The sequence below is a fragment of the Falco peregrinus genome, chromosome 4 (genome assembly GCF_023634155.1).
Source record: "Falco peregrinus isolate bFalPer1 chromosome 4, bFalPer1.pri, whole genome shotgun sequence".
NCBI classification, from domain to species: domain Eukaryota; kingdom Metazoa; phylum Chordata; class Aves; order Falconiformes; family Falconidae; genus Falco; species Falco peregrinus.
This window is the reverse complement of record NC_073724.1, coordinates 52,957,218-52,971,483: the sequence shown is the minus strand read 5'-3', so window position 1 is coordinate 52,971,483 and position 14,266 is coordinate 52,957,218. Positions and strand designations below refer to the sequence as shown.

General features: G+C 46.0%; 2 protein-coding genes across 3 annotated transcripts in view; both read right to left on the bottom strand.

Moving 5' to 3' along the window:
- Positions 1-313: 313 nt before the first annotated feature.
- RPL31 (ribosomal protein L31) lies at positions 314-5,703 on the bottom strand. The gene is made up of 5 exons (XM_055801819.1): positions 5,568-5,703; positions 4,693-4,809; positions 2,988-3,113; positions 898-1,010; positions 314-385 (listed from the first exon to the last, which is right to left on the bottom strand). Exons 2-5 carry the CDS (start codon positions 4,797-4,799, stop codon positions 354-356), a joined length of 378 nt encoding a protein of 125 aa, XP_055657794.1. The 5' UTR covers positions 4,800-4,809; positions 5,568-5,703; the 3' UTR covers positions 314-353.
- A 2,186-nt stretch (positions 5,704-7,889) lies between these two features.
- NPAS2 (neuronal PAS domain protein 2) overlaps positions 7,890-14,266 on the bottom strand; it is a 107,868-nt gene continuing 101,491 nt past the window's right edge. The window contains exons 18-22 of one of the 2 annotated variants that reach the window (XM_055802737.1): positions 13,094-13,152; positions 12,970-13,059; positions 12,389-12,481; positions 10,552-10,738; positions 7,890-9,383 (exon numbers count right to left, since the gene is read on the bottom strand). In XM_055802737.1, the coding sequence (XP_055658712.1) occupies positions 9,198-9,383; positions 10,552-10,738; positions 12,389-12,481; positions 12,970-13,059; positions 13,094-13,152 (615 nt within the window). In that variant the 3' untranslated portion in view covers positions 7,890-9,197. Of the gene's footprint in view, positions 9,529-10,551; positions 10,739-12,388; positions 12,482-12,969; positions 13,153-14,266 lie in introns of both variants that reach the window. The other variant, XR_008746988.1, reaches the window with a different exon arrangement.

Here is a 14,266-nt window from a genome sequence, read left to right as displayed (position 1 = left end):
TTTTAGGGGTTGAGTTGTGGTTGGTTGTTGTTTTGTTTTTTTAAACAAACTTGGCCTTAATCTAAAATACCTGTGTAGTGGCCATTTATTCCCATAGGAACAAACCCAAACCACTAAGACTTTGCCACCCACATCTCCTCCTTATTCCAACCACATGTAACAGAAATCTACAGTATCTTTAATTAAGAAAATTAAACCACTACGTACAAGCCCAGAGGAAGCAAGATACTTTAAGATGTTGTCACCTGTTCAACTCAATGCTTCATGGGTGACAGATTTAAGAGACTGGACAATAAAAACAAGAACTTAGGAATAAACTTTCTTTTTATCCTTTTATTGTAATTAAAATCTGCTTAATTTTCATCCACATTGACTGTCTGTAGACCTGCAAAACAAGAAATTTTATCACCACCTATTGCTAGGATAATTCCCTTATGTACATGCAAGTCTTCACAAGAAAGCACACTACAGTTTCAAACCTAGTTTGCTGATCTACTTCTGGATGAGCAAACTATATTGGCAAGTATTTCACCAAATGTTAAATCCATTCCACAAATAAGACACTTCTCAGATGACAAGCAGAAAAGGCTCAACCTGCTTGAGCTTTTGATATCAGGGGACGTACTTTATATGGGAAAACAAACCTGAAAACTACCCTAACAACTACGGTCAGTGATTTTTATTCTCTCAAGATTTACATGACTATAGCATTCAAAAGTATATACAGAATAATCAGGCAAGCTAGCAGCCCTGTTCTCTACAGCAGAGCTAGTTTAAGCCAGCAGTTTGACCCCTTCAGCACGCTTGTCATCTAATTTTTCGTTGCAGGAAGAGCTGCCCCACTTTGCTACTTGTTCAGAAAAACATAGCATGAAGAGAGACGGCATGCAACCTTACCTTTGAATGTTGTGACTGGTACATAGGTAACCAGCGTGTACAGCTTGTTTGGTGAATCTTCATCCTCATTGCGCTTTCTGGACAAACGCACACGGATACGGTAAGGAACATTCCTAGAATGAAGATGACAGATTAATTTTCAGTAAAATATGTATTAAAACCTGCTAATTTACAGAAAATAAAAGTAATTTACTTCATGATTAGTAGCCCCCTCAAATTCTTAAACTTTGCCCATTTGTGCGAAGTCATGATGAGTCAATTCTGTTTCTATCTCAGCATCGTAACAAAAGTGAACTCCTGTACCTTAGAGGTTGTACTGTTTGCCTTAGAGGAGCTTTTTGGTTTGTTTTGTTGTTTTGTTAAAGTAAGCAGGTAATATTTCACTGAGCCTTGAATAAGATTAATCCATAATCCAGCAGGAGCATAAAGTCAGAAGTGCATCATCAGTTCACTACTGATCCAGAAATTAAAACTATGAAGATGATAATGAAGCACAGTGTGAATATGATCAGCAAGCAGCTCTTACTAACAAGCATTTTTTACTGGAATAGAAAATAGTGAGGAGAAACCCCCCAACAATCTGTTCTGAAAGCCTGAGGCCTCTGTCGAGTCAGAATACTGGCCAATCTGTATACTAGAAGTTGTGGAAATTCTAGTAAGCATTAGACTGGAACCAAGATCTTATGGGCATATAACTGATCAGCATTTTTACCTCTGAAGCCCATGAAAACCACAACTACATTACTTAGATGATTTTGTTTGTAATAGGCAAGTCAAAGCTTAGCGTCCTCCCCTAATACTGCCTAAAATATGTTGCTGAGGGAAAGCACAAAATTATTTGTCCACACCATTTTTCAAATAACCTCCCACCTCAAATGAACTCAGGATTTTGGGAAACCCTTACTCAGAGTACTTTGCTCCCCAGAATATATGAAGGAACTTCCTCCTTGCTTTATGTTCTCAAGAGCGTACTTACTAAATCTGATTGATACAGTAATTAAGACATAAGAACTTGCTTTGATTTATCCTCTTCTTGAAACAAGTCAAAAGCATTTTTCGCTACTTCATTTAGATCACTATCATACTAGCTGACACAGTGATTCTAGCCTCTCTTGATCCTGCAGAGGACGATACTTTACTTTGCGTCTTGGTTAGTAGTAGCCTCACTGCTAAGCTCTAAAGTTATGCAATGAAGAAGCAGCAATTGAGCCAGGTGCCAGCATATGAACTGGAACAGCTCATCAGGAAGGACAAAGAACCCCTGGCCTGGAAGACCCAGTAACTCAGTCCCATCTCTCCACTTGTGTTTTTGAAGGAAGGGTCGGTCTAAGCACACAAATCCAGGTAAAAGATTTTAAGTCCTAGGAATTAGATTTCTAAGTCTAGCCTATAAGACGTGGTTTAAAACAAGGGTTCACATGTATGCAGTGTATCACTCACAGTTATTAATTCCTACTAGTTCATGTTTTATTATAGTTTAAGAGGTCCCACTCCTCGCAGGAGTCCTTTTGGACCATCTTCATGCATGTCAAATGCCAAATCAGCTGCCTCTGCAGCAGTGATTTAACAGACGTTCTAATTTTCTGGCCCCTGAACTACTAATCATTTGTATTTTCAAGACAAGATTAATGGCCCTACTTAAAACACACCTCATTATTTCCTTGTGTAGCATACATCAATTCAGCATGCTTCAAAACCTAAACCCCAGGTACCTAGCCTTGGACTGTAGGTATCACCATGCTTCTAAAAAACATCTGCTGCAATAGGGACTGGGGTACTACAGTATTACAATACCCCAATGCTTTCTCTCCTGCCAAACCTGCCTTCCTTTTTTCCTTGAATTTATTCTCATTAGAGGCAGAAGGAAGTTCTCTCATATCCACAGTTTACCAACCTTTGCCACAAATATGCTGAAGGAGCTGACAAAGATTAGCTTGGCATACACATTCCTAAGAAAGGAAGCATTTGCAAAGAAAATGCAAAAGCTGCAAGAAGTATATAGATTTTTCTACCCCTCCAAGGCCTGTTACCTCCACATACAGAGTTACAAGGTTCTTCCTCACCCAATAAGGAAAGTTGCAGAAACCTACCTTATTCCTTTAGCCCAGACTGCTTTGTTCAATCTGGTGTCAATACGAACATCAGGAGTACCCATTTCCTTCATCGCAAATTTACGGATCTCTTTGAGAGCACGTGGTGCTCGTTTCTTGAAGCCCCTAGGACAAACAGAAGAGCCATTTCTTTAACTTCAGAAAACTGTCAGCATTGGACACCTGTTGCAGCATTCAACCACTGACGGTCTCTAAACATACAATCCAAAGAACTGCGTTCAACAGTAGTTCAATAGCTGCATCATAGAATGACTAGACCCTTATTCTGGTAGGTAACTGCTAACCTTAATGTGTATGTCTAACAGAAACCTCATACAGTTAAATAGAATAATTTCAGTAGAATTTTGCAACCACAAGATATCCCAGATCTTAAGTCTTACTCAAACATGTTGACATTAAAACTCAATGCAATATTACTGAAAAGATCATGAGGTTTCATAGATATTCTGAATAAAAGGCCTATGAGAAAAGCAGTGCGATAGTAATACCAACTTGACAGAACTGTAATGAAATAAACAGAAGAAAAACTTGATGCTATTCTAATAGCTTCTGCAACAGTGTTTGATGGTTACTTTCTTCACATTAGCAGAACTACACCAATAGCACCATTGAAACGTTTTTGTTTTTTTACAAGGATCACTTGTCTTATGCTTATTATGAACAGATTCTGCATGACTAGCCATTTACAATAGAAGTTACAGCTGCACCGTGTTTTGCCATATATATATATATATATATATATATATATATAAAACACCCACACTATGACATGTGACTAGTGTCAATAGTATCCGAGGTCCCCCAGTGGGTTATATTTCCAGCACTAAATATCAACAGCAATCAGGAGTGGCTGAACGATTACATGAGAAAAGCATTAAACAAAGTATTTCACCCCTAGTACTTCATGTTCAAAATGAAAAGAGGATAACCCAAAAAGAAGTGGACAGAAGGATCATCAGCATGAAAAAACCAGACTGAATTGACATGAACTGGGCAAGGCCAGAACACTTTACCACTGCCTCCCATTCTCACCCACATTTTTGCAACAGTCCACTCTCATTTCTCTCCCATTCTACGTTAACTTCAGTAATTTCACCAATTATTTTGATTCAGATACGGTTTTCTTCCATGACTGTAGCCATATGCATACAAAGAGCATCAAAGGGAGATGCAGCTTCTCAACAAGTCCTCTCAAGCACTTTGCTACTATGAAGTTGTACGAGGGTCAACATTTTGTCAGGTAAAAAGTTATCCTCATGTACACACATCAAATATTAACTCAAATCATACCCCAAGTTACACATCACAATTTATTGATAAGCACAGAGCCAATCGCTTGATTACAACAATTACTTAATTTCTAAAACTTTCTATAGTGGGCTAAACTTTGCTTGGTAAAGAATGATGACCTGTGCACAGAGATAAACAGATTTAACTTCAAATTAAGTCCAGGAACGCCCCCCAAAAAAGATACATGCTTGTTCTCCAAAACCATATGCTAAGCACAGGTTTGCACAAGCACAGAGGTGCTTCCCTGGGACACAACTTGGCACAAGCAACTAAAACATCATGCATTAGCATTGGTGTCAGTAAGGACGGTCGTTCTCAATCGTTTAAAACCTACCAAGCCTGCTTCCAAACTCCACTTGACATAATACCAATTTCACTGATAAAAGGGACTTACACGCCATGGATCCGCTTGTGGATGTTGATGGTATATTCCCTAGTCACCACCTCATTGATGGCAGAGCGTCCCTTCTTCTTCTCGCCACCTTTCTTTGCAGGAGCCATCTGAGCAACGCTGAAAACCACCCGTGCACACATCAAACGCCGGCCCAACTTTCCTCAGACTCTTCTCCCATCACCTTCTCCCCCATCGCCCCCACCCCCTTACAAGCCACCCAAGTCCCACTTTCAGAAACTTAAATTTAAGCTTAATCCATCCCCGGGGTCGCACCAGTTGCAGATTTTACACAGGAATTTTTCAGCATCAGAAATGCTTTACTCCCATCTCCCTGACAGGCGCACGAATCACATTTGAAACTCTTCGGCCGCTTCCCATCAACACTGAGCTCCTGGCCAGCGCCTGGCGCCCCTAAGACCACCCCGTCCTGCCCCCTCATCCCTCAAGGAATTCCGCACACGCAAGCCCTCTCATTCCTCAAGGCGACCCAGGAGGGCTGCTCGGCCCGTCCCGGAAAGGAGATGCCGGTACCAGAGAGGCTCTTTCCAGGGACTGACAGAGGCCTGCAGCTTCCTCCTCCTTTACCAAGGCCCAGCGCAGGCCCTAACTGCCTCACACCCGCAGCCCTCCCCGGACCCGCGCCCTGCCCGGCTCTGCGCAGGCCTGGAGGCGAAGGGCGGGGGGGGGGGGGGACGGGACAGGGAGATGGGCCCCAGCCCCGCCAAACGCGGACCCGCCGAGAGGTACCACCCGGTGCCTCCCGCACTGGGCCGCCCCCCACGACGGCCCAGGCCAAGGACCCCCCCCCCCCCCGCGGCGTCTACAAGGCGGATGCGGGCGGATTCGGCAGGCTGAGCCCCCGGTCGGCCACTCACCCTGCCCGGGCACAGGCCGGAAAAGAGCGCGCAAGGGGCTGTGGGAGCCGGGAGCCCTTCCGGGATGCGCGCGGGGGCCGAGTGCGCCGGCGCCAGCCGGAGGCGCGCACCGGGGGGTGCGAGGCGCCGGTGGGCGGGGGCGCGCATGCGCGCGGACGCGGAGGCCTTGCGCGGCTGCGCGCCGGCAGCGGGGGGAGCGGGGGGGGCTGCTGGCCGGCGGGGGAGGGGCGGCTTTCCCCAGCCCTGGCGCGGGCCCGATCCGGAGCGCCGAGGCGGGGCTCGCAGAGGGGTGAGGGACTGACCGATCCTCGGGTGGGTGCCGACCCGGCTGCCCCCTGCGGAGACGCCTTCCTCTGAGGCCGTGCGTGGAGTGCGGAGCTCGGCTTGGGGTTGTGCTCGTCGCGGGCAGACGGCCCCGTTCAGATCTGCGGCTCCTGTTCTGAGGCACAAAGAGGGCATCCCGGCGCAGGGCAGCAGTCTGCACTAACCACCCTGCCTAGCCACCGGCCTGGAAAAGTGATCCAAGCCGAGTGATGGTGCTGGAGCACGCCAGATCTCGGCTACGATGAGCTAGCACAACAGCCCAGCTCCATGGACAGGGCTGGCGCTGCATTGTGTGTGCAACAGGGAACAAGTGCATTAATCCAGAACCACAGCCTGTGTACAGGGAAGAAATGAGACGAAGCATGAAAAACTAGGTATGATGTAAATCTGTTCTTGTAAACGCCCTGTATCCTTCCAAGCAATATAATACGCCGATTTATTAGAAGGCAACCCTACCCTATTTACAGCTTCTCCTTGCTAACAGTGTTACAGTACTGCTGGTTTTGGAAAGATAAAATGTTTCCAGGCTGAGCTTGGTTTGGACATACTGGCAATCAGGGGATGTGGGTGTATTATAACCATCCCTGAGAGTAAAACCATTCCTTAAAGGGATTTTCTCTTTCTGTGACTTCCAGTGTAGTAGTTGAAATCCATCAGGTGCTGCTTCCGCAGGTATTTCCTCTGAGGTGCTCATGTTCCTTTATTACATCTCTCCAAGAACTTTTTGGCCTATGAATTTCTCCTTCGCTTTCCCAGCGTTAAGTCCTTACAGGATTGGGTGGAATTTATGAAGTTAGCCTCTAACTTAGCCAGCTGGCCTTCACTTAGGTTTGTCTGTAGCCAATGGAAAGAGAGAGGTTCCTTCAGACACTAAGTGCAAGTACTTTAGGGTTTAGGTTTTTAATCTTCATCTGGTGGGGTCACTCTTGCTTCACTGAGTACAAGAATATAAAGAGGTGAGCAGGCTGACTCACACTGGTACCTAAAGTCAGTAAAATTGCTTTTCTTAGATGCCAGATCTGATCTGTAAACACTTTAGAGACCAGATACTTGATTCCCTGATCTTCCTTCAATGAAATAAAACAAAGGGATTGTATGGGCTGAAATACATGTGCACCGATCAGCGCTACCAGCCAGGCTAGCTGTGGAAGCAGCAGCATCATTTTGCCAGTGGGTTTTCTTGAGGACATTTTTAGCTTTTTCAGCTCTTGGGGCAAATGAACCTTTTTCATTTCTCAGAAAGTTTACTTTTACCATTTCCAGCTCCCAGCCCAATTAATCTCCATTGTTTCTCTATGGCATAGAAACCAGAGCTGAGCGCATGGGCACTGGTGATGTGATCCTTGGTACGGATGGGCAGGAAGGGCAGCATGGTCTGCACTCTGGAATCAGCCCTGAGGGCCATCCCCTTTCTATCTAGCTTCGGTGAATCAAAACATTGCTCAGTTACCCACCTCATTCTGTGTTGGAGGTTGCTGCTCCTGCAGCAGAGTCAGCAGAGGGAAAACAGACCTTAGCTGCTCCATCCTGTAGTCAATCTGAATTTAACGTGAAAAAGAGCAAGGGTGCCGAAGTGGAAACTAGACTGTCTACAGTGTGGGCATCATAGCAATCCCAGCAGAGATGTATCACAAAACTCAAGACAAAAATGTCTTAAAACACCGAAGCTGGACATGGGTCAAAGCCCTGGTATGTGCTGGGTCAAACCATTCTTTAAACCATCTCTTTTGTCCCAATCTAAAACTGTTTGGTTGGAAGTACAGAGCTGCCTGAGGTCTTTAAAGTGTTAAAGGAGCTTAAAACAAGCTGTCTTGGCTAGCAGCTAATGTAACTCCCTGAGCTATCATTCTGATTGTTTATGTGCCATGACAAAGATCCCATAGGGTAATCCTTGTTTCTGCTAACTGGGTGCCAAACACGGTGCGAGTCTACAGCTAATATTGAAAATCTGAAGTGAATCACATAGTTGAACAGCCACAGGAAAATGTGTGCAAGTCCTGCAATAAAGCCTTTTGGCTATTTTATTTTATTCTACAAATAAAGACAAGTGTCCATCATTAAATGGAAAAAAATAATAGTTTGAGTTGTATATAGCATGAAACAGTAGTTCCCTTCACAAAACCATTTCTAATTCATTAGTTTATTACAAAATATCCACTCACAAAAAAGCACAAGCACAATCTTTATACTTGTGAAATGAGTTGATATTTCATATACAAAATAATTTCCACATAATTCCATATAATTTTATTTTATATAGAAATAGGTCATTATTACAACAGCTGTACAATACACTACTTTTTATTTAATAATTACATAAAATCTTTCTTAGAAACATATCAACAGAAAACATACAAAAAAAGCGAAAAGTGCATTTCTTTTTTTTCCCCCCAAAGGAAAATTCGATCTTAAATGTTATAATGAAAGAGATATGTAATAGTCTGCAGCATCCCGAGTCAGTGGGCCAAAACACAGTGCATATTTCTCAGAGACTTGCAGTGGGTGAGTTTAGGTGGACGAAGGATCCATGTTGTACTATTGAAGAGTTGCATGATTGTGCTTACAATTTGAGTTGTCCTTTGCAATCACAATTCATATAGAAAACAGTCCAGTATGAGTTGTGGGGTTTGTTTTGTTTGTTTGCTTTATAGTAATGAAGAACAGTTAGGGTAAGCTGCATAATACTTTTCAGATTCTAAGTCAAGGGTTATGAGCTGTAGACCATCTTCTCCAATGACTGGGCTTTCTCCTCCATTGGATGTGCTAATTTGGCCACAAGAATAAGGAAACAAACTTCTCTTTACAGAAAGTGCCTAAGTTTTGTCCTCTGTGCAGTTGTGCAAAATAATAACAATAATCATAATAAAAATAATCTCTTGTTCTCTCCTCAATAGACCTTTGACGCAGTGCTTTTCATACACAAAAGAAAAACTGAAACAGTGAAGGCCAAGTACCTCATGAGTCTGTTGACAGTCTTTTGGAATTGCCAGCTAGCTTTCAGAGTGACATGCCAAGATTGAACACCTCCTCCCGTGCACCCATTGATGATGGAGACTACACAGGGTAGTGTTCCTTTTCATTTTGCTCTGTCAGTACGTACTGTGCTCACGAGACAGTGCAAACCGAATCTAGCATGCCATAAATGCGCTGTCTGTGGCAGTCTGCACTCTGTGGCGTACTTCTGTCATAGAGCTTTGAAAGAAATGCTTGTGCAAAAGCCAAAACAGTAAGTACAAAGTCATTCTCCTCTGCCCCATGTGCCCATTGGTTAAAGCTAATCGTGCATTGATTGTGCTGGTGGGACTCTTATCGCAGTGGCTGTGGTAAATTTGATGATTCTGATAAGCTATTGCTTCTTCTTGATGTTAGTTGCTGCTGCTGCTGCTGTTGCTGCTGTGTCTGACGATACCCCATATTTCCTTGCTGTGGCGAGTAAGATGGCAGGAGCAAAGAATCAGGTTGCTCATTGTGCAAAGAACTTGGTGTTTGCACCTACAGATAAAATTAAATTCATCGTGGTGTTCGATTCTTTCATGTTAAAGCTCTTTGTCCTCAATATACCGGGTGCTTAAAAATACTATTCGTTTGCTGGCTTTTGTTTTTGGGGCTGTCTGGCATGGTGTTAACTTACCTAATGCTAGAAGGAATGGACAAAGAACATTACAATTAGGCATTGAGAAAGGTTTTTTAACAGGAATGCACTGCTTAGGATCTGCAGGTTATCCTGAAAAGACTCTTTAGGAACAGGGTGGGTGAACATGTCAGAAATTACACAGATGGATGACAGAAAGGAAACAGAAAGGAAACAGGGGAACCTAGTGTACCTCTTGCTGTCCCTTCTCGCCCTTCCTTTTTGGGAGTTTACAGTAGGATGTAACCTCGCAGTGGTGAAGTCGATGTGAATTTTGCAGATGCTTTTATTCGGAATGGTATCTGCCATAGTTTTTCATTAATTCTCAGCTATGATAAGGATTTTGTTTCAATAACAAGAGTTTAATCATTTGAGGTTGACGATACTTTTTCAGTGTTGCCAGTGGTCGGGTTTTACAGGCTCAGTTCAGTTTCTCTTGAGTTAATAGAGACACCTCATTTCCCCCCCTTCCCCTTTACTTTAGCATGTGTTGAATTAGGTCAAAAAATAAGTATTTTTACATCTTCAAATCACCTGGTTCTTCCAGGCAGTGTGCTCTAATTTATCTTCTTTGCCTTGTGGAGCTGAGAAAATACGTTAATTTACTGAGGGGATCCAGATATCTGAACCAGATCTCATTTTATGTCGATGCTGGTAATTAAAAATCATCTTTTGACTTTTAAACTAAGCAAATTTTATACTGACTAAAGAGTACAGAATAAATCCTAAGGCAGCAATTTTCTCCATCTAGAAATACACTTCAAATATATCCAGGATAATCTGATTATGTTTCCAATGTACAGAATTAGTAATTTCCTTTTAAGTATTCTGACTGTTCTCACTGCTCCCTTGCTATACTGGAAAGGTACACATCACTGTCTCAGTGTCTCACACATTTCCGTGGCTCTAAAATGGCCATTTCTGCCATGATCAGGCTCCTGCTGAAACCTGGGGCCCTGTTTGCACAGCCCGTTCACCTTATTACTCTGTGTGTACATTATATACATCGTCGTCTTTGTCTTACCCTACCTGCAGGTAGCGTTGTTGCTGATGCTGTTGGTGCTGGAGTTGCATAGGTGGCAGAGAGGATGGCTGGGAAGGAGGTGTAGTGGCAAACCCTTGGTTTAACACTGCTTGTCCCATCAGTACAATTGGAGAGCTGCTGCTGGAAGTCTGCACTTCCAAATTTTGAAACATTTGTTGGGTTTGAGAATACCTGTGGGAGAAAGAAGCAAAACAATCAAGAACAAACAGTTGGAAGCAAAGGGATTCTCTTAGGATAGGAATGGAAGTCCCCCATCTTCATAATTAATTCCTAATAAAGAATTACAATGCATGGGACCTGCTAATACGGGCGATGGCACTGTTTGCAGCACTGTTTTACCTTACTCTGTGCATGAGCTAGACGTGGAGGGCAGAATACATCTCACCTCCAAATCCAGACCACATTTTTGATTCATTAAAGATTCTTGTTTATGCATGTCTTCTCTTCAGCCACAGCATTCATATCCTAGGCTCATTAAACCAAATGGCCTTTGATTTTGTATTAGTGCGCCGAGCTCTGAACTGCAGCGAGAGAGAAGTGAATACGCCTCCTGTTCTGCTGCTGCCTGTGCCCCCCTGCAACTGACTGGGGGTGGTAATCTCTTGCAGAAAGATGGCGAAGGTTGGTGACTTCTTAAGCTGCTCATATACATATTGCCCAGTATGGTCAGCAGTTCACATTGCTGAGAGCCACACTGTTGGAACAGAAGAAGCCTCTAGAAGTCCTCTGGAGTGAGGGATGGGACAGAAACAAAATACTCAGCTCCTTTTGCCGGTCTGCTTTTGCACAGCAAAACTTAAATATGTGTTCTTTTGTGAAAAGCTGTGGGCAAAACCACAACGGAGCTATTGCCAGCCCAGCCAAATTCTGTTTATCCTGTAATGGGTGATGAGATCATAGTGTGGCGTGTGTTCATTCAACAGCTGTTCAACATTAGGGGTTAGTCAGAAATGTGACAATTTGGGTACTTGTGCTAGGATGTGAGCTCCTAAAAAAGGGTCCTGTGAGTCAGGAAGTCCACACGAACCGGGAGATGTGTCTTTGCAAATCAGGCCTCTTTTATTTAGACGCTTAAAAGCAGATCTAAAATGCTGTGTATTTAAAGTCGACACATTTAACTCAAGGTAATCTTAAGCAGCAATAGTGATGTCTAGGGAAAGAAGTACTGAATACCTGCATTTCTGAGGTAACGTACAGAATTACTTTTAAAGTAATGATGTGCAACCGGTTGCCTATTATTTTAGCAGTTCACAATTAAGTACGGTGACAAAAAACAGCCAAGAAAGGAAAAAAGGGCATATTCTGACCGATGTTTTCTGCTTTCTTCACCCAAGTTTTGAGGAGGCAAACAACTGAGGTGCTTTCTTTAGCGGCTTTTCTGAGAGCACTCAGGCGCAGGGGCCTGTTGGTTCTTTCATTTCTGCTGGTGTAGATTAGCCACAGCTCTGCTGGTGTTACAGCAGCATCTTGCTGGCCAGAGGGCAGGGGCTTTCCCAGCACCAATCATTTCAACCCGGCCAGTGCTGACTTTCTCTCTCACATTTACCTTGGTAGGTCAGCAGTTCCCACGCTGGAGCAAGCATCATGTGAGGGAGAAAAATTCCCCCAGCTTCGGCTCATTAAAATGCCACCGGCATGTTGCATTTCTCCCTGTCATCCTTCCTGATGTGACCAGGCAGGGTCAAGCTGACCCTGACACTGGAAGACAGGCTCAGGACTATAATACGTTCCCGACATTTGTAACTACTTCGTTATCTTGCTAAAGAAGGCTACTTCCCCTCAAAAGCATCTTTGATGTTTTATCTTTGAGAAGGCACATACTTAGCCTGGGATCCGGCCATGCTGAGGTCTGAAGGGTGTCTTGCATTACAGGACCCAGGCATCATAGGCTGAATAGGCTGGCTGAGCAACAGCCTGGTGCATGGGGGAAAAAAAAAAAGAAAGTGACACTGTTGTAACAGAAGGACCGCGCAAATCCCACCTTTGGATAACAGGAGTTTCGCAGGCCTGGCACAAGGCTGGGCGGGGGATCGAACCTGTGGGCCTGGCGGTGGCAGGCGCGCCCTGGGCGCGGCGGGGGCAGCGGAGTGCCTGGCTGCGGGGCTGGCCGCTAGCGTTACAGGGGGGGCGGGAGTTTCTTTTGCCGCTGCAGGTGGCCGTGGCTTGTGCCTGAGCTTTCTGGGTATCGGAACGCAGTTGTTTCGGTTCGCACGTCTAGGTGGATCTCCCACCGCCCACCCAGGGGAGCCGGACACCGCGAAGGAAAAGCGGCAGCATCCCGCCGCGCCGGGGCTCGGGGGCCGGAGGCGGCGCGGCGGCCGTGACAGCGCAGCCGAACCCCGGCCGGGCGCCGCCGGGGCCCTCGTGCGCTACAGCCGGGGCCGGGCCGGGTCGCGCCCTACCTGAGCTGCTGGTCGTGGCTGCAGCCGGCGGCGGGCGGGCCGGGCGTGCCGCCCCGCGGCGGGCCGGCAGGGGGCGCCGCGGTGCCGCCGCTGGCGGGGGCTGCGGCGAACGGCGGGGGCGCGCCGCGGGGGGGGGCGGCCGCCGCCCGGCGCCAGCTCCGCGCTCCTCGCCGCCTTCGGGGCCTGGAAGAGAAGGGGAGAGAGCGGGACTGCAGCACGGCCGCCGCCGCCGCGTGGGGAAGGCCTGCGGGCACGGGCCGTGACAGCGCGGCGGGGGCGCGGCCGCCGTTAGTGCCCGGCGGTGCGCTCACCCGGCTGCGGGCAGGGCAGGGGAGGGGACAGCGACCCCCCGCCGGCAGCGGCTTGTCCCCCCCGGCTGCCCCGCGCCCGAAACTGCGGGGACCGGAGCGCTGCGAGAGCGAAGCCGCCCGGTCGTGCCGGCAAGCAGCTGAGCAGGCACACGACACCCCGTGAAGACACAAGCAAGCTTAGGCGTGAGGAGCACCGCCGTAAAAGCCCAATGATGGGAATAAACCTTATTAAAGGAAAATAGTGGTGTGGGGTTTTTTTCTATTTATAATACGAATGCACTTTTTAGTCTAATAGAGTCATTGTAATACAGGTATGTAGGAGGTTAAAAGGTACCGCTGAGGGGTCTGAAGATAATAGGCTATGTTTGCTGCAGCATCAGGTAGCAGAAATAGGAGCTAAGTTCTCTAGGAAGGGAGTTACAACAGGTGGGTGGAAAAGCAAACAGTGGAAATGCTGAGAAACCAGCAATAAGACAAAAAAAACATAAAAAAATACCATGCCAAACCTGCTAGCTAGCTTTCAGAGATCTCAGTAACTACTAACTGCAGCTAAACTTTTATTTCCTGGAGCAGTAATCTGTCAGGCACACCGCTCGGGGGTCTTACACAAATCTCGACATATCCCACCCACGTGCCACTACAGCAGAGCAGCTCCGTTACGTTGGTGGCACCCAACTGGGTTCAGGGAGCAAGCAGGGGTAAAGCTTATTTTGAGAGGTCACGCTGCCGGCACCACTACTGCTAGTTTCCAGTCTGGTCAGTCAGGTTTCTTTCAAGTCAACTGAAGAACAGTAAGTCATGCACACCTTCTGCATGCTCCCCTGCTCAGTTTTCAAGCTGAAACAGCTGCTCAGGTGTCCCTCCTGGCCGAGGTCTTAAAACAGGGATTTAAGGTGAAGTAAATGCTGCAGGGAGACCCTTTATGTAGACTGCCCTTGTATAGGAGAATAGGGAAGGAAAGGCAAAGGCACACTTCCAGGACTGAC

What these genes read in the sequence shown, in the direction of transcription:
- RPL31 (XM_055801819.1), bottom strand. Translation starts at nt 4,799, where the DNA reads ATGGCTCCTGCAAAGAAAGGTGGCGAGAAGAAGAAGGGACGCTCTGCC. An exon ending in CACAAGCGGATCCATGGCGT is followed by an intron (nt 3,114 to 4,692) that starts GTAAGTCCCTTT and finishes TGTTTGTCCTAG; the next exon opens with GGGCTTCAAGAAACGAGCAC. An exon ending in ACCAGTCACAACATTCAAAG is followed by an intron (nt 386 to 897) that starts GTAAGGTTGCAT and finishes CTTGTTTTGCAG; the next exon opens with GTCTACAGACAGTCAATGTG.